At 40.8% G+C, this 19883-nt stretch overlaps 1 protein-coding gene across 1 annotated transcript in view; it reads left to right on the forward strand.

The window, feature by feature from the left end:
• Positions 1–19883, forward strand: part of PLEKHG1 (pleckstrin homology and RhoGEF domain containing G1) — a 218637-nt gene that overhangs the window by 165900 nt on the left and 32854 nt on the right. Inside the window, exons 5-6 of the mRNA XM_040627958.1 lie at positions 9052–9121; positions 16246–16292. Of these exons, the coding sequence (XP_040483892.1) occupies positions 9052–9121; positions 16246–16292 (117 nt within the window). The remainder of the gene's footprint in view (positions 1–9051; positions 9122–16245; positions 16293–19883) is intronic.

Consider the following 19883-nt stretch of genomic DNA (forward strand, 5'->3'; position numbering starts at 1 on the left):
CATTTTTTCCTATTTTGCTAGGATATTGTGAATGAATATTAAATTTCATTGAATGCTTAATCTGTCTTCAAGAAAATTAGCATATGATTTTTCTCTTTCTATTCATAATACGGTAAATTATATTACTAGGCATTCTATTTGAATCATACATTCATTACTGAAATGAATCTTACCTGGTCATGATGTTTTATATATTTGTGTCCTGATAAGTTTAATTCGTTTGTATTTTTTAAAGAAATTTTTCATGCATGTTCATAAATGACCATAATCTATAACTTCTTTCCTCATACTATCTGTGTTTAGTTTTGGTACATGACTAGATTTAAATTGTTACTTCACAAAAACCTTCCAACATAAAACATTTTGGAACGCAGTTGATACTTCATTTTTGTTTTCCTTTTGTAAAGCCAAATCTCTCTTTCCTCTCGTAATCCCTGTGATAGCCTAGAAATTTAAGTCTGTGGTTTGGTGTCTGGAAGAAATCCCTAAATGGTCAGGAAACTAGGTCAGTCAAAAGAAACCACTTTCCCCCTTTTAACATGCCCCTAAAATCTCAAAACTTTTTTTTTTTTACTTCCAATTAAAGAAGAAAATGCCTACTGTTTTATACAGTCACCCTTCTCTTGGAATAGAGAAGAGTTACCTAAATTGTAATTTGAATCTTTCTTTAAGAATGAAGAGTGAGGAAAGAGAGACCATTCTTTATATTGAATTTCTATTTTAAAATTATTAGCATATTAAAATCATCTAAGCTCTCTTCCTTCCTCAGAAGATGAGAGTAAAATCTTCCCTTTCCCTTTAACTTTTTCTCTTTAGTCTGTAAATGTCAAGTCCCTGCTTATAAAACATTCAGCTAAGTCTAGTTTAAGTCTAAAAAAAAATTATTTGGGCCATCCTTTTTTTCTTCCTTGAAATGTAATTCAGAAAGTGAATCATGGGATACATAGAACATGAAGACAATGAAAGGAGGGGGAAGTTTTCTTTTCTTTTAGTGCATTTTCCCACCACCAAAATCTCTTTTAACTTCTGCACGGTGGTAACAATGTTTTTACCCGCAGGCTTTCTTCAAGTGGACTTTCAAGGCCAGTATTAACGTATCAGTGAAATTAATGGAACATTTGATGCTGTTAACCTCATTCCATTTTCTGTTCCCACGTGCACATGTGCCGGTGTGGATGCAATAGATTGGCAGCTGACCTAGTTAGGTAGGTGGGGAAAGGAAGTGGTGCTGAGTCTATTGTACACCGGAAGGGGAGAGGCCCCATTCCTGTCTCTTATTCCATGTGAGGCAGTAGAATCTTCAAGGTCAAAATACAGTTCCTGCCTTCAAGTTCACATCACTGGTCAGAGAAAATTTTACATGTAATATGTTCTGTAAAAGAGAACAGTGTTTCCTCTAACTACATTTCCTCTAATTACATTTCAAACAAGTAAGAAATGTAAGTAAGCAAGTATGAAATGTTACCTTCTTTTTCATAGTCCTACTCAAAAAGGAAGAAATATTTGGAACTTAGGGTATGGGGGAAATACCCAAAACCCAAAGGTGGGATGACTCTAATTTTAGCTGTGAGTACAAAACACAGTCTATGAATCATTCCCTCCTGCCAATGTACAGGTAGGGTTGTTCATTAGATACACGGATGCAATGAGAAACCTGGTCCCCATCCTTAGGCTGTAACTCTAGGACAGTCCTGGTCTTTATGGAGTATCTTCAGTGGCTGGTATACCACATTCCGTGGTCGCATCTGTGCTCCCCTAGTACAGGGCATATTATTTTTTAGTCAGTCTTCTTCCTGTATCTCCCATGCTCCTATTGTTCACCAAACTCCAGCCAATAGTGGCTTCCTTTCTGCAACCTCACGCCAGTGAGTCCAGAATGAGCTTGGTGTGCTCAGCGGATTTCTTAAATGACTTTCTCTTTCAGCCCTCCCCATACTCCAATATCACCTCTATCAAGAGCCCTCCATGACTGCTCCAGTGCTCTTCCACCCCTACCCAGCCTCAGTTGCTCTCCCCACATTGCTCTTTTTGCTTTGTATCACATAGGATAGTGTCATATTGTGTTGTTTTGTTTCGTTTTTCAGTAAAACCAATACTTTATTATTTTTCACATAAACGTTTCTCATTAAGTGATAACGTATTATGTCATGCGAGTTTCTGTTGTAATTTCTTTAGGTTTTTCTGTTTTTAGCAAAATAGTGCTTTCAGGTTTTATTTTATTATGTAAGAATGCTTAACGTGAAATCTACCTTCTTAACAAAATTTTCAGAGTACACTACATTATTGTTAACTTCAGTACTGTGTTGTACAGCCGGTCTCTAGAATCTGTTCATCTTGTTACCTGGAACTTTTTGCCCATTGATTAGCAATTCCTCCATCTCCCCCCATCACCCGTCAAACCCCTGGTAACTACCATTCTACTCTGTGAGTCTATGAATTTGACTACTTTAGATTCCCAAGTAAGTGGAATCATACTGTATGTGTCTTTTGTGACTGGCTCGTTTCACTTCGCATGATGTCTTCAAGGTTTACCCATGTTATCGCAGATTACGGAATTTCCTCCCTTTTTAAGCCTAAATAATATTTCATTGTATGTAAATACCACGTTTTCTTTATCCATCCGTGGATTAAGTTGTTTCTACATCTTGGCTATTGTGACTAGTGTTGCCATGACCATGAGTGTGTTAATATCTCTTCAAGATTCTGATTTCAGTTCTTTTGGATAAATATCGAGGAATTGGATTGCTGGCTCATATGGTAGTTCTATTTTTAATTTTTTGAAGAACTGCTTTTCACAGAAGCTGTACCATTTTGTATTCCCACCAACAGTGTACAAGGGTTCTTATTCTTCACATCCTTGCCCACACTTGTCTTTTGTTTCATACTATGTTCTTTATGTATTCTGTTATTAACATTTACCACCACTGATCAGGGCATAAGCACCATAGGACAGGGCTTTCACCCACATTCTTTATACCACACCTCCGTACCTGTAATGATGCCTGTCATGGAGGCTTTCAATAATTACTGTTAAATGGAGAGCGAACAAGATGGTGGGCCAAATACATTAGGACAATGGCCCTATGACAAGGGCATGAAAGAAATCTCATTACTTCTTCCTCACTGTTCCCGTTCTTAGCATTTGTCCTATTTTAGAAAATGATTGTAAAGGAAAGCTAAGCAGGTGACTCAAGCTAGGGCTCCCAGGTAGACAAGGTCTTGCACCAAAAACACCATAATGCAGAGTCCAGCCCTCGGCTTTCTTGAGTCAGCCAGGAAACAAATCTTTCAATAGATGTGTTTTTAATAGAGTACATGACTAGGATTCAGCAGCCCTGATACTAACCCCAGCTGTGGCCATTAATTATTAGCTGTGTGAACTAAGGTAAGCTACTTCCCTTGTAGGAGCCATGATTTCCTCACCTTAATATGAGGGGTTGGACTGGAAGGTGTCTGAGCTCCCTCCTACCCTGTGGTTTGAGCAATGAATGCCAGTCATTCATTTACAGGTGAGCTATACCTGGAGCCTGGGTGTGTCCCCTGAGACACTTCCTCCTACCAGGTAGTTCACTCTGGAGATGAAGTTAAAGCTCAGAGGAAGCTGGATTAGCCTAACATATAGAACACAGAGAGTTGGATATTTTCAAGGAGTATTTCTGTTAAGCCATGACGGATTCTGCTCAAAATTCTTTTCTGATCAGAAAGAGGATTTATATTGAAAGACCTGGACACAAAACCTAGATCTTGAGCCCTCCATCCTCCAGTAATGGAAATCACTGGCCCAGAAATGTTGCTTCTTTGACTATTACTTTTCTTTTTTTTTTTTTAATAATAATTTTTTATTATGTTAGTCACCATACAGTACATCATTAGTTTTTGATGTAGTGTTCCATGATTCATTGTTTGCGTATAACACCCAGTGCTCCATGCAATACGTGCCCTCCTTAATACCCATCACCGGCCTATCCCAATCCCCACCCCCTCCCCTCTGAAGCCCTCAGTTTGTTTCCAAGAGTCCATTGTCTCTGGTGGTTCATTAGACTATTACTTTTCTTTAACTGTTTCTCTTCATCCAGTGTTTAGGTCCCAATGATTAGATTTCAGCTGTCTTTAATTTATTCATACCCATCTATCTGTAAGAGATATTGGTACAAGTATCAGGATTGTATTTTCCAAAGTAAAAATAATCTTACAAAGGGAATATTTTTATAGGACTCTTAGGAATGAATGTTTGAAATTGGGACTATCCTGAAATCATGCATTGGTAAAAGATCCTTTCAATGTGCAAGATAGACCAATGGATTTTAACGTAACAGGGTATAGTGTATTGGTATTGGCATCAGGCTCCAACAGATCTCTAAGAAATTATCATATGTTCAGTTTCAGTGTAATATCAAAGAGTATACACACTTTTCTGAATAGGTATTCAAAGACTCCTCTCTTTTCCGGTGACATATCTATGTGAGGTTGGATTGTTTTCTGTGTACTTCATCAAAATAATGGGTGCCTGGGTGGCTCAGTTGGTTAAGCATCTGCCTTCAGCTCAGGTCATGACCTCAGGGTCCTGGGATCGAGCCCCCTACTCAGCAGGGAGCCTGCTTGTCCTTCTGCCCCTCCTCCTCCACTCATACTGTCTCTCTCAAACAAATAAATAAAATCTTAAAAAAAATAACAGATTGTGACAGATTGAACGTATAAGCAGATATGAGAATCCATCTGTGTTCCATTAAGGTCAACATTAGAGATTTGCAAAAATGTAAAACAACCTTACTCTTCTCACTAACTTTTGTTTTATAAAATCTATTTTTCACAAAAGTTATTTATATTAACATGTATTAGACTTATTAAATGAATTGATCTATTTCAAAAATATTTAATTTTAATTTCTAATAAATATCCATAGGTATAATCCACATAAAGAATTTTTTAAAGTGTATACAGGTCATAATAGCACAAAGTTGGAGAACAGCTGCCTTGAGTGAAGAGGACCCTGTGGAAAGCTCCACTTCTCACATAGTTTACAGTCGGCATTGTCATCTCTCACCTTCAAATAGGAAAGGACAACTGAAGATCCTGGGTGTTTGGGGAGAGCCTCTAGCATGAATGACAGAAGCCAAAAGGATCAAACAGAATAAAGAGAGCTCAGCAGAAAGCAAAAGGCAGGAAAGAAAAGCCCCAGATAATTAATAATAATATCTTTGAAGAGAAGAAATTTTGCACTCATAAGAATGGAAACATTAAGAACAATCTAAAGAGCATATTTCTAAAAAAACACTCTGAAATTAAAAATCAGATAGTAGAAAGGAAAACGGTTAATAGAGGGGGCAGAAAATAAAATTGAAGTTTCCCAGAAAACAAACAATAAATAAGAAGATAGAAAATAGGAGAGGAAGAATAAGAAAGATTAGGGTATTACACCAAGAGATCTAAAATGTGAATAGTAGGAGATTCAAAAAGAGAAGAGAAAATGGGGGGAAGGAAATATCAAAGACCTGATTTAGGCATGGAGTTTCCTTAGCTTTTTGGTCCCAGGATCCGTACATACTTCAGATTTACTAAGGGCCCAAAAAGCTTTTTTTATTTATGGTGTATGATGTTTTTTGTTTACCATGATAGAAATTAAAACTGAAAAATTGTTAAAACTTCAATTTATTCAATAATAATGAACACACATTCTTAGAAAAATAATTTTACTGCTTTTTCCCTAACATTTGTGTATATATTGGAATTGGTTTACATTTTTGCAAATGTCTTTATTGTCTGACTTACTAAAAAATCACTGGATTCTTAAGTGGGCTGCTTTTTTTTTTTTTTTAAGATTTTATTTATTTATTTATTTGACAGAGAGAGACAGCGAGAGAGGGAACACAAGCAGGGGGAGTGTGAGAGGGAGAAGCAGCGTTCCCGCCGAGCGGTGAGCCCAATGCGGGGCTCGATCCCAGGGATCCCTGGGATCATGACTTGAGCCAAAGGCAGATGCTTAATGGCTGAGCCACCCAGGCACCCCCTTAAGTGAGCTTCTCCTTTCCATCTGTTACCTCATCCCAAGTCATGTCACCTGGAAAAGTCCACTGTACGCTCATGAAAAAATGAAAGTAAAAAAGCCAATATTGCTTAAGAATTTTTATGAAAACAGTGACCTTACAGACTTCTGAAGGGGTCTCAGAAATCCAGGGGTCACTTGGAGAAGTGATGCTTGAGAACATTTCCCAAATAGTCAAGTTGGTTCTGTGCATGAAAATACTCATCCCTTCCCTCCTACATTGTTGGTGGGAATGCAGGTTGGTACAGCCACTCTGGAAAACAGTGTGGAGGTCCCTTAAAAAGTTAAAAATTGAGCTACCCTATGATCCAGCCATTGCACTACTGGGTATTTACCCCAAAGATACAGACGTAGTGAAGAGAAGGGCCATATGCACCCCAATGTTCATAGCAGCTCTGTCCACAATAGCTAAATTGTGGAAGGAGCCGAGATGCCCTTCAACAGATGACTGGATTAAGAAGTTGTGGTCCATATATACGATGGAATATTACTCAGCTATCAGAAAGAACGAGTTCTCAACATTTGCTACAACATGGACAGCACTGGAGGAGATAATGCTAAGTGAAATAAGTCAAGCAGGGAAAGACAACTATCATATGATTTCTCTCATCTGTGGAACATAAGAACTAGGATGATCGGTAGGGGAAGAAAGGGATAAAGAAAGGGGGGGTAATCAGAAGGGGGAATGAAACATGAGAGACTATGGACTATGAGAAACAAACTGAGGGCTTCAGAGGGGAGGGGGGTGGGGGAATGGGATAGACCGGTGATGGGTAGTAAGGAGGGCACGTATTACATGGTGCACTGGGTGTTATACACAACTAATGAATCATCGAGCCTTACATCGGAAACCGGGGATGTACTGTATGGTGACTAACATAATATAATAAAAAATCATTAAAAAAAAAAAAAGAAAGAAAGAAAATACTCATCCCTAAGTCAGCCATCACAGAATTTCAGAGTTCATGTTAACAAAGAGACAACTCTAAGAGCTTCTAGAATAGAAAATCAGGTCCCATGAAACCTGGACCATGGATCAGAATGTTCCTGGACTTCTCAGCAGCATTGGAATTCATAAGGCAACAGATAGTTTCCCGAATACTCAGAGAAAATTATTTCCAACCAAGAATTCTATATCCAGTCACATGATCAGTCAAGTGGGAAGGGAGAACATTCTAAAACAGGAAAAGTCTCAGAAAATGTATAGCCTATTACCTTGACTCAGACAGCTACTGTATGTTGTAATCGCCCAAAGAAGGATACATCTGAAATGGTATCCAAGAAACAGGGCATCGAACACAGAAGCCAGGTGAAGCGCATCAAGATGGTGTTGGGAGAACCCAGCAGGTGTGGCGTGCAGGTTAACCTGTAGAAGGACCGAGGGCTGCATCAGGGAGATAACCAAGAAAGAATACAACCAATAGATGATCTGATGTTTGAACACAGGGAGGCGAGAGTTATGCTTCCAGCACAAAGTTTGAGGATAAGTTAGTGGTGTGTACTTTGAAAACTAAGCAAAAAAAAGGGGGGGAGGATGATTTTAACTCCAGGGAAAACATAGTTGTACAAGAAAGGAAATGTAATTATGGTATACTCCCAGGCTCAGCTGAGAATAATATTTATACAGTCTTCAAAATGTAAGCTCTGACTTTTAATCTAATCAAATTTCATAATAGAAATCATTGAGATCAGACGAGGGGAAGTTTGGGAAATTAAGAAGTAAATAATATCTGAAACTGAAAAATACTGAAAATGCTGTATCGGCATGTTTAGACCCATGGATAGAAACAGCAAGAAGGTGAGAATGCTTCTGGAGAGTGGCAGTAGAGAATGGGAAACAGAAAATAAGAAACTCCTTGTTTTTGTTGTAATTCCTGCAGAACGATTTAACTTTTTATTTTTTTAAAGTAGGCTCCACACCCGATGTGGGGCTTGAACTCACGACCCGGAGATCAAGAATCGCATGTTCTACTGACTGAGCCAGCCAGGCGCCCCTATTTAACTTTTTATTAAATATGTAATATACCTCTAAAATAAACACTTAACATAATAAAATATGTATTAATACAACTTATATAAAGTGCAATTTGGAAATGTGTTACCATTTAACTCTGTGATGCCCTTTGACCCAGGAATTCAATTTATAGAATTTTGTCTAATAGTAAGTTGGTTACATTAATTATACTATATCCACACAATGAAATATTTTGCAGTTACTTAAAATAATGCCACTGCCATTAAAAAATAAGACAGGTTTTCATCTGAGGAAAGATATTTCCTCCCAGCATATCTTTCCTTTACAGCACTATCTCCGTTTATAATTTTATTTTATTTATTTTTTTTAAGTAAGCTCTATGCCCAACATGGAGCTTGACATCATGACTCCAAGATCAAGAGTCCCATGCTCTACCGGCTGAGCCAGGCAGGCACTCCCTCTCTGCTTATAATTTTAAATTTGTTAGTGTGATCTTTCATGGAATGTCTGACTCTTCCAATGGGTTCTGAGCTCCAAGCACCCAGGGACCGTATCTCCCTTGGCTCACTGATGTGTTTGTTCTTAGGCCTTGCCTGGCATTTGGTACCTAGACAGCTATTTGATGAATGAGTAAGTAAGTGTGTATGAACATGTGTACAGACGATGCCAACCGTCTAGAAGACTTAAATGTCAGGCAAGTCTTATCTCTAGGTGGGAGAGTTAAAGGTCGGACCTGTGTTTAAATCCCTGGGGTACCATGACCTTGGGCAAGTTCCTAACCCAAGCCTTGGATATAATGACAGTAGGTCCTCAGTTATCCAATTAACTATGATTCCTTGTGGCAGTTGCCACGTCTGGGCCTGCCTGCTCTCCCACCTCGAAAGTGTACTTCGGCTTTGACCACTATTGAACACTTTAAAAAAAAATGATTCCTTGTAAATGCCATATAAATATGTAGACCTCTGAGTTACATAAAATGTTCTCAATCATCAGACTATAATCTAATACTTTCTGACTATTATTTTTTTATTAGTGAACTTCTACAAGATTTGGAAAACTGTGAAAATGATCCTGTGGCCATAGCAGAATGTTTTGTGTCCAAGGTAAGCAGGGTTCTTTTCTCTGGGCCAACCAAGACAGACGCAGATTGCAAATTATTTTCATTTTGAAGTTAAAATGGCTCGTTTGTTCCATACTAGATGAAGTTAACCACTAATCTCTCTCTCTCTGTTTTTTCTTTTTTTTCCACTAGCAAGGGAAAAAAAATAGTGTTACTGTCCCCAGTAAGTTAGGAAATACAAATTTAGGTGTCCTAGAACTTGTATCGTTCCTGAATGATGTTTACGCATATTTCCTAAGAAAAATGGTGGGGAGGAAAATCCAGAATAGAATAATGTTTGAAAAATAAATACTCACAGAATTCCTCAAGACCAGCTACAAAAATCTGTTAGAATCTAGGTATTTTATCTATAATCTATGTGGCACTAGCCTAGGCTATATAATTATCCTTGGGGGGGGGGGGGACTAAAGAGAAGCAGAATTAATCTCTTAAAAATGCATTCTCATTTTCCTACATTTTTCTTAAGCTGCATTGATAGTTTAGAAAAATAGAAGAAAAGGATCTGACCTTTAAAGCTTATGTATGAAATGGTCAGCTCTGACCCTGCACCAGGGTTCCGAAACATACAAGAAAATCCCTTTAGGTTGTTTTCCCACATGCTTCCTACCCTATATAGAATCTCAAGTTTCTCTTAAACATGCAACAGCTTTTGTTAGGAAAAGGTCTAGTGGAAATTATTTTGCAGCAAAACGTCACGTGATTTCCACAGTTGTGGTTTCAAGGGTACAGAGGTGTAAGCAAGGTTCATGATGGTGCTCGGGACCGACCGGGTATGAGCACCTCCCTGAGAGCTGCAGAGTGCACTGTGAACTTCGAGATGCCTGACCTGGCTCAGGACTTGTTTCAGAGCTGTTTCTTATAGCCACGGATCCATCCAGTGGTTTCAAATCCAAACATAACACTCTGGGTTTTATTGAAGCATGATTCCTTAAAGGCGGTGGTTGGGCTTGCGTATCAAACCCTCGTGACTGTGGGCGGGTGTGTGGATGTCCACGCGTTACCGTGCTCACACACACAATTCTTTCATACATTGCCTGTGTCATAATTAATTCTTGTAAAGGGTAGGAATTTGAAAGAGGGAAGGAAGAGGGAGGAACGGGTAAAAAGATGTGCCGCGTAAATCAAAGAAGATACGTTAGAATAGCCACGGCGCGTAAACAACATGGGAGCGATCGGAAACGCTCAGGCTTTTACTGGTAACTGTAATCACAAGTTGATTAAAGACGGTCCAGCATATGCTTAGCTCCGGCTTAATTATTCACATAAAAGTTTGTTGATGTGCCACGTTGCCAACTCCCAGATCTTATTTTTTCATTGTAATATTGCCAAGTTTAATTAGAAGACTGACTTCAGCACTCCACACTTTCACATGGAGGCAGGGCTCTGTGTGAGTGTTTGGTTCTGGCACAACCTGCTTCTCACTCAGCACCCTGAAATTTAGACGATGTTACGTTTTCTGAAACGCAACCAGCTGCTCGACTCTGGGGAGGAATGGAAAATTGCTTTAATTGCGAGGCCATTAATGAAAGAGGGAAAGCTGACGGTTGACTTCTGCTTTAATCTGAATCACTGGGGCTTACACAGAGATTCATCTTTGACCTTGTTTTTGTGGCATGTGGAGGTTACAGAAATCCTTCCTGACGAAAGGAGAATACAGTACTTCTTACCTGCTGCTTATAAAAGAACAAGGGGCTGCAGAGACCATTCTCTCGAGGGACAGAAATAAAAGTTCCCCAGGGGGGCAGGCCAAGCTGTCTCCTGGCTGATTCAGCTCCCATTTGTCTGCTCGTAGGGCTCTAGAAATAGCTGGAACAGGTTTCCTGCTTCCCTGCCTTCACCTCCATCCTCATTTCTGTCTCTTATCTCGGATATCAGCTGGGCTGACCCGAGGCAGTGCTTAGGAGGGAGACAGAGTTTATCTTTGGAGACCCCACCTCCTCTGAACCCCTTCCTCTCCCCTCCCATTGATGCCCTTCTCCCTTCAGTGCCCAGGCATGCGCCCCCATGCATGCGTGCACACACACCCTACCCACTTACTGAGATTATCCTCGAGAAAGTGCTGCCATTGACTATTCATGTCACTGGAATGAATTCAGGTCCATGTTACCTCTCCCAGATGCTACTTACATATTAACCCTTTCTCAGGAATCAAAGTGTGTGTGTGTGAGAGAGAGAGGGAGAAAAAATCATCCAGATCTTTACTCTGCTTACTCAACCAATAAACAGCTGAGTTCCCCATGTGCCCAATTGGCCAGCCCTAACTCTCTTTAATTTTGGTTCTTTCATAATTAAACATCTCAGTTTTACATCTGTAATTACAATTTGACAGAGTTGAATCAGAAAGAAATATCTATTTTTATATAATTTATCATTGTCTTCTTTTTCCCTAATCATGTCTAAAAAGCATTTGGGGTAGCATATATATTGAATAAAAGGCATTTAAGGATTAACCAACTAGGGGCTATTGATTTTTGTATAAAACCATTGTTTGGATTGTCCAGAGCTTATAAATCTAAGATCAAACATGCATTTGATTCTACATTGAGAACATAGAGCTGATTTAAATCAAAACCTAATTTAATATTGGGTTAAAGCCAGGAGATCACAAAATGTACAACAATTCAATTGTGCAGAAGTCTTGAGGCTCTGTTAGGGATAGGTGCATATAGGTCAAGTATATGATGTAATTTAGATATATTTTCATTGAAGCCATTTTTGTAAAATTAATATATAATGTATTATTGGTTTCAGGGGTACAGGTCTGTGATTCATCAGTCTTATATAACACACAGTGCTCATTGCAATGCATACCCTCCCCAATGTCCACCACCCAGTTACCCCATCTGCCCACCTCCCTCCCCTCCAGCAACCCTTGTTTGTTTCCTATGATTAAGAGTCTCCTATGGTTTGTCTCCCTCTCTGGTTTCGTTTGTTTCATTTTTTCCTCTCTTCCCCTACGATCCTCTTCCTTGTTTCTTAAATTCCACATATCAGTGAGATCATATGATAATTGTCAGTGAGATCATATGATAATTGTCTTTCTCTGATTGACTTATTTCGCTTAGCATAATACACTCTAGTTCCACCCACATCATTGCAAATGGCAAGATTTCATTTTTTTGATGGCTGTGTAATATTCCATTGTATATATTATATACCACATCTTCTTTATCCATTCATCTGTCAGTGGACATCTGGGCTCTTTCCATAGTTTGGCTTTTGTGGACATTGCTGTGAAGCCATTTTTTTTAAAGATTTTATTTATTAGAGAGAGCATGAAGCCATTTTTTTTAAGATTTTATTTATTAGAGCGCGCGAGAGTACAATTGGAGGTGGGGGAGGGGAGGGGCAGATGGAAAGGGAGAATCCTAAGCAGGCTCCATGCCCAGAGTGGAGCCCGACGTCACGTCACGATCCTGAGATCATGACCTGAGCTGTAATCAAGAGTTGGATGCTTAACTGACTAAGCCACCCAGGAGCCCCTGAAACCATGCTTTTCAAGTTTGGCATTTCAGATGATCCTAAAGGCCCCTAAACTTAAGGAGAGTCACCCTGATATTATTCAGTCCCATGTGAGTGCAGCAGAAGGCAGGAAGGAAGCGAGGAACTCAGAGTGTGTGAGCAAACCCAGAGAAAGGCTCCATACGACATTAATTTACCAGACAACCTTGAGCAAATCACTCTGCCGGTATTGTGCACAGAGCCAGGGCCGGGCGCTCCAGTACCTTCAGAGCCACACAGGGGAGTGTAGCACATGTGTGGGCCCAGGTGGGGGCGAGAGCAGCCTAAGTACAGGTACTGAAGGCAGAAATGTCACGTGAAACGGGGCGCCAGGTCCCGTGGATCTAATACTTTTTCTGGAGAAACCAGAAATCAAGATATTTTGATCTGCCAACTTTTGGAAACTGGCAACTAATTTAAATTTTTAAAAAGTACTGTGTTTGAAAATTGGGTAGCATATGCAGGTGGAAAGGCCGTGGGGAAACAGGCACTCCTGTAATCATGGAAGAAAAGAATGGCACAGGCCCTGGGGAGGAGAATTTGAGTATATCTAGCAAAATTACATTTGACTTCATTCTGTAATCCAGCAGTCCTCCTTCCAGAAATCTGCTCCAAAGATACAGTGACAGAAACGCAAGCGTAGGGACGCCTGGGTGGCTCAGTCAGTTAAGCATCTGCCTTCTGCTCAGGTCATGATCCCAGGGTCCTGGGATCGAGCCCCACATCAGACATCCTGCTCCACGAGGAGTCCGCTTCTCCCTCTGCCTGCTGCTCCCTCTGCTTGTACTCTGTCTCTCTGACAAATAAATAAAATATTAAAAAAAAAGAATCAACTGTAAAATTAAAAATTGATCACTGATAGAGAATGGAGGGATAGACCAGAATGGAGAGGAATAGAAGCTAGACTTCTTTAAATATGCATTTTCTTATAGAGTTGACCCCGAAACCATGTAATTATTTTTTTCATAATTATAAAACTAGAGTTAAAAAGACAGTCTCCAGAAATTGAAAACAAAATGAAATGATGAGCCTACTGATATAGCGGCTTTGTGGCATAATCGCACAAAGGAAATCCCGATTGATTTTAAAATAGACAATGGAGAAAATACAGCAAATACATTTTTAACTGTTGTCAGTAATGATATCAAATATGATGGTGTTGGTATGGTTATGCTGAAATCCAGTGTGTTGTGGGATAAAGCAAATGAGTAGTTATGTTAGTGTCATTGAACTGGATTTGGTAGGAGACAGGAAACACAGGGTAAGCATGAGGCTAATGAAAAACACTGTAATCCTGAATCCGAATTGCATGTTTGAACCATGGATGTATTTTATGTTTGAAAACACCATGTTCCTAAGTCTGTCCACTGAAAGGGCCTAGAAATAATGATTAACTCAGTGGCAAGACCATCTCGGATACCCAGACCGTGGTCTCCAAATACTACTTGCAACCGAAAGGAATCAGGGCCCCGTGAAGAATGGGTGTGGGGCAGGAAATGTACGAGGTGACCTGGAACATCTTGTCATTCCAGAAAACAAGGAAGCTCCCGGAGTCTGTAGGTCAGGTCACGAATCCTAAAGAAGAGGCTCTACCAGCCAAAACTGGGATCATTTCAGCATCAGTAAAGATAATTCATTAAAAACAACTGAAACCCATTAAATATGTTTATAGTCATGAATTCACGGTGATTAAAAAAAACCCAAATGGTGGCCTTCGATGCTAGAAAACCAATGTGTTATCTCGAAAATGAAGGAAGAGAATCAAGCGTTCGTCTTGCCTTTCCCATACAAACTACAAACTGCAGAGTAACAGTTAATAGGAGGAAGTTCCTTTTTTTGGAAAGATTCTGGCTAATAAATGAGGAAGGAATAGTGGAGTCAGAGATCTCACCATCTGGCATTTCCTAATGAATTAATAGATCAGGCAATAATTACCAGGGGTGGTTAACATCACAAAGAGAGAGACAACCAGACATTCTGTGCCTCCTGACGGAAACGCGATACAGTTATGATGTATTCCTGCCAAACTATGGAAGCTAAATCTGTTCTAGCCCCCCCGAACCACACCAGTGCAGGGGGCAGGCGAACATATCAGAGGAAACCATAGGGATGTAACCGGCAAAGCAGACGATGAGAAACTGTAGGAAAAACCATCTGGTTTCTTCAACTACAACTGCAAGGGGAAAAGGGACAAAGGGAGGAATTTATAGCTTAGAAGAGTCTTAAGAGATACCACCCGGTTGCTTTGTGTAGTTATTGGGACTCCAAATCAAATAGGCCAACTGCTTAAAAAAAGAAAATAAGATAGGACATTTGAATAGTGATGGTTGAATATTCATATTACAGAATTATTTAAATGTGATCGTGAGCATTATGGTGATGCTTCTTTATAAAAGTCCTTATATTGGAGATATATACTAAAATATTTACAAGTGCAGTGATCTGATGTCTAGAATTTGCTTCAGTGGGATGGGGAAACGGGAGTAGTGGGTATAGATCATGAGTTACTATTGAGGTCAGGTAATGGATACTTGGTGATTCGTTATACCATCCTCTCTACTTTTACGTATATGCTGGAGACTTTCTATAATATAAAATTTTTAATCTAATCCTAGTCAACTGAACAGAAAGGATTCTAAGTAGACTTTCCTTTTAAATAAGAAAAAAAATTAATTAAAGCATTAAAATTACCAAAAAAGTCACTGTCTTAGAGTCACATGTGAATCTAGCATGAAGTAGTTTAAAAAGTAAAAAAGAAGTGAAAGGAGCAGAATATGAAATACCACCAAGATAACATAAGGTCTCTTTTTCATAATGTAATACGATGTTAGAGTTTGCAAGAACAATGAATCCTGCTCTCAAATGATTTTCAGTTTAGTAGAAAAAAAGAGGGATTCGGTGGTCCAAGGAGCAATGTGTACCAGATGAACACAGTACAGCCCCGACCTTGCAGGAACTCATGGACTAGAGCTGGAGACACGGAGGCAGAGAAGATGTCACTGTCGATTGGTAATGCTCCTGGAGATCTGGGTGATGCGGAAGCCCAGAGTAGAAGCAGCTGGCTCCGCCCTGGCTCCGCGGAGGCTCCTCGGAGGAAATAAAGCCCAAGTTCAATGTCAAAGGATGCACAGTGGCCATCCAATGCAAGAGGTGGGAAAGACAGCTGCAGAGATAATTGTATACACAAGGGCCTGAAAGTATACAGTGGTTTTCCTGTGCCCTGCACATACTTCCACCATGTTCTTACCACCATAATTAAATTATCTACTTCTATTTCTCTTTCATGTTGCAAATCCACCATTGGACTCTATGTACCTGGGGCAGAAACCTTATTTTCCTCCTCTTCCTTTCCGCCTTCAGATTCACCTAACACAGCAGGTGCTCAGTAAATGTTTATTGACCTCAGATGAATTCAAGTCTAGGTGGCTTCTAGTATGAAACAAGGTAGATAAAAAGGCTTAGGCTATTGCCACAGGGGCTCAGACAGGCCTGCGTGATGGGAAAGGCAAATTTATGGGTATGAACGATATTTCTTTTTATTGTTTTTAAATGCTTATTGATGCCTGTGCTTTTTTGCCTCTGAAAGTCTCTTCTGTTTCCTTGCAGAGTGAAGAGTTCCACATTTACACGCAGTACTGCACCAACTATCCAAGGTACGCGTCATAGATATGCAGCAGTGCCTCTCTGAGTTTTCATCCGGGTTCAGGCAAGGGGTCCAGTGCATGCTGGCGGTAGGCGTTCTGTGCCTGGCATTGTGCCGAATGCCATGGAGAGACTGCACGGCGCGCTGAGAATGGATTAGCGGGTACCCAGATAGTGACGCATTCAGCTTAGGGACTCCCGGCAGAGCCAGTGGGGGGACACTGTGAAAGACCGTGAAAGAGACCAAAAAGATCGTGAGGTGTCCTTCAGGGGAAAACTAGGTGAACCAGTTGTGTTCAGCTATAATTCTTGCCCATTACCTCTCTTGTATGTATGGCGTGTTTTGAAGAATTTGGAATGCACTGAGCATGAATTTATATAATCTAGCTGGGGATAAAATATCTTATATTTTTACTATCTAAGCTCTGAGAACTATGTAAAAAGGACTTCTCATCTCATCTGGATTGTGGCTTCAGTTTTGCTGACCCGGGGGCTGCACAGGAGGGCGGTTCAGGGAATGCCATATGGACAATATCATGACCATTTCAGTAAGGGAGCCGGGCCTAAGGTCACTGTTGTCATTTCTTTTTTTCAGCAAAAGACTTTTATTGAGCATTTCTTGAGTCCTAATCACTGTGTTAAATGCTATCAATGTGAAATGTTGAATTTAACTTGCACAATAATCCATAGATGTCCAGGGATTCCAGAAAAGAGAAGCATCTATCACAGTGCGGGGCACGGGACGATGGGTTCTCAGCCATTGCTTCCTCATCATCACCCCTGCCCCAACCCAGTGTACGCGTGAAGGAGCTGAGACTCTCATAGGTTTGTTGATTTTCCAAGGACCACATAGCTAGTGAGTGGACCAGCTAGGATTTGAATCGAGGTTTCTCCAACCTCAGACCGCGTGCTACCCCATCCTTGTAAAGTTTCTCAACAGAACTTGAGTTGTTATCTTAGGGGACCAGCCAGGAAGATAAGAGTGACATGCTCTGTTGTCTGTCTTGGTGGAAACACGTCCCTACGGCTAAAGTGGGTGGCAGGATCCACCTAGAAGAGAAGTCAGCAGGCTGCCCTCCCCGCCCCCACAGCTACCACAGCAAGGAAGAACAAATGGGAATCCTGCTCGGAAGTGGACCCAGAAAGCCAATTTGGATTCAAAGGCACGAAGCCAGAGGCCGAGATTTATGTACAAATACTTTCCATTGGAGGATTGTAGTCTCCCTCCCTAAACACTGGTCAGGATATTGTGCTGTGGGGATTTATATGGTTAGTGGTCAACCTCGCTTTTCCCGGGTTTCCCTAAAAACCAAATGAAACCGCCAAACCCCACATGCCAGTTAGTACAGTTACCACCATAGCCTTATCAGTAGACACACCCATCGTTTACGCAGTTTCGCTTAAGCAATGTTCTCTCCTACAGTATTTGTTTCTACCTCTATGCCGCAGGTAGTAGAAAATTGTCGGATGCACCAACTAAATCCCATGAACCGGAAGCTAAAATCCAGCATGGCATCACACCCTAATCCAGAGAAGACTCGGCCCTCAACTTCTCCACTAAACTCCTAAGGGAAAGGAAAAAAACAAAAAAAAAAAAAAAAAAACAAACATTCAAACTCTGAAGAATCAACACATAACTAGACCCAATCATCAGCATGGGAAACACTAGCCGGGCTTGTCTGGGGGATTGTGTCTGTATAAGTTTCATTATACACATGTCATTTGAAGAAATAACTTCTGAATTTGCAGTTTGGGAATTTTATATTAAGATTTGTTGAAGTTAGTAATAAGAAAGAGTACAAAAATAAAGGCAGCTTTTTCTCTGTGAGGGTGCTTTAGAGTCAAAGGACAGGCAAAGTCATTCATGCAAGAGCACCATGGAGTCTGGTCCCAAGCCCGCTGTGTTTTGCCAGGAAATAGGAACTAATACCCTTGCCTTCTAGCAACTTTTAGCTGTTTTTTTGAGCATCAAACTCAACTAAATGCAATGACGGAATAGGATGTTAGGGAAGATCAAATCGATAAATACAAATTAATGTAGAATGGACTCAGTCGTGTGACTAGAAGCTAAAGATACACGAGAGGAAGGAGTAGGAAGGCCCGGGGAGGAGAGTTAAGAACAGTTTCTTGGAGGAAGTGTTTTTTTCTATTTTGGGTTTTATTGTACTTTCATGTTTTCTTTTCTTTTTTATTGTATATCTTCAACTGTGAGGAAGGAAAGAAACAGGTTAGCAGAGAGATGTTCGCAAGGCATGCTCAATGAAGCAGGCATGTCCGGCTCTTGCCCAATTGTGTGGTTTTCATATTCATAGAAAAATATTTCCTCTTGGCCCCTTGTCTCCAATCAGTTTGCTTTCTGAAGCCCCGGTCTCCTTTCCCCTGTCTTAACAAGCCAAGAGTGCCAGGTGTTTCAGCCCATCTGACAACATTTCTTCTCCCTTCGGATCCAGGCTGGAGATATTAAATGTCGCCGGCACACCTTGACAGATGTCCACCTTCTTCATACCAGTCACGCCCCAGCAGTTTCGCTGGGAAGAGACACAAGCGCTCCCTCCTTTCCCCAAGGAGGGGCCCAGGCCCTGTCAGGTCATTGTCCTCAGATGTCTCCCTGGGCCCTGAACCTGGAGTTCAGTGCGCTCTGAATTTGTTGCAGATGTCCTGTCCTTGGGCACGAGCTCAAGCCTTCAGATGGCCAAAGGGCAATTGGGCAGCCGATTCTGGCTCTGGAAGAACCTTTAGAAAGACCCTCGGCTACATGATGAAGAGTATTTTTGAAATCTCAACTTCTGGGGGAAATAAACCTGTTTGGACAGATAATTCTCAAAGCAGATGGGCACAAAAGCGATTCTAATAGATTTATTAGGAGACCTCCATTTCACTTCCTTCCAAGGAGTCTTATTTTGTTGTTTGGCTCTAATTTTCTAAATTAATCCTGAAAACATGTTACTAACTTGGGGAGTGAGGGGCTGAAATCACTTCCACCTGCTTTCTTCCAAGTTATAAGACCATATGATTTTAATTTACGAGTGTGTGTGACTCCACGAGCCCACTGGCTTTCATGTATAAGATATGAACACTGTTTCAACTCTTCCTCTGGGACGTTAGGGGGTCTATACTTACTACTTCTGGGGGAGCTGGGATGCAGAAGGAATTCGGACCTACTTCCCTAGTCCACTGAGGCACACTCCCTAAGAGGTGAGGTTCCCTAGCTGTTTCAGAAACTGTCTTTGGAGGGATCTATTCAAAAATTCTCAAGGGCTGTGGGCCATGGTTTCCAAAGATCTGCACGGAGCGTCATGCTGTTTGTGCATTCCACAAAGGCAACCATCAGAAGGGGTGACAAATGTCCAGCATGGGGCTGGCTCTCCTGAAGAAGGAGCTCCTTTTTCCTAGTACCAAGGTGCCCCATCCTTGCAGTCTGACCTGTGGAGACTGAGTACAGATGTGTAGTTCGAGCACTGCACAGATACCCATTTGGGAAGCAACTGGGGGCTAACATCCGACTCAGGCCCCCTTTTTGCCAAGCCTGTGTCCGGGCCGGGGCCTGCATCCCTAGAAGGAAGTAGCTTGCTGCTTAGAAGCCGTGGTCCATGTCATCAGCT

The sequence above is a fragment of the Ursus maritimus genome, unplaced genomic scaffold (assembly GCF_017311325.1).
Source record: "Ursus maritimus isolate PB19 unplaced genomic scaffold, ASM1731132v1 scaffold_13, whole genome shotgun sequence".
NCBI classification, from domain to species: domain Eukaryota; kingdom Metazoa; phylum Chordata; class Mammalia; order Carnivora; family Ursidae; genus Ursus; species Ursus maritimus.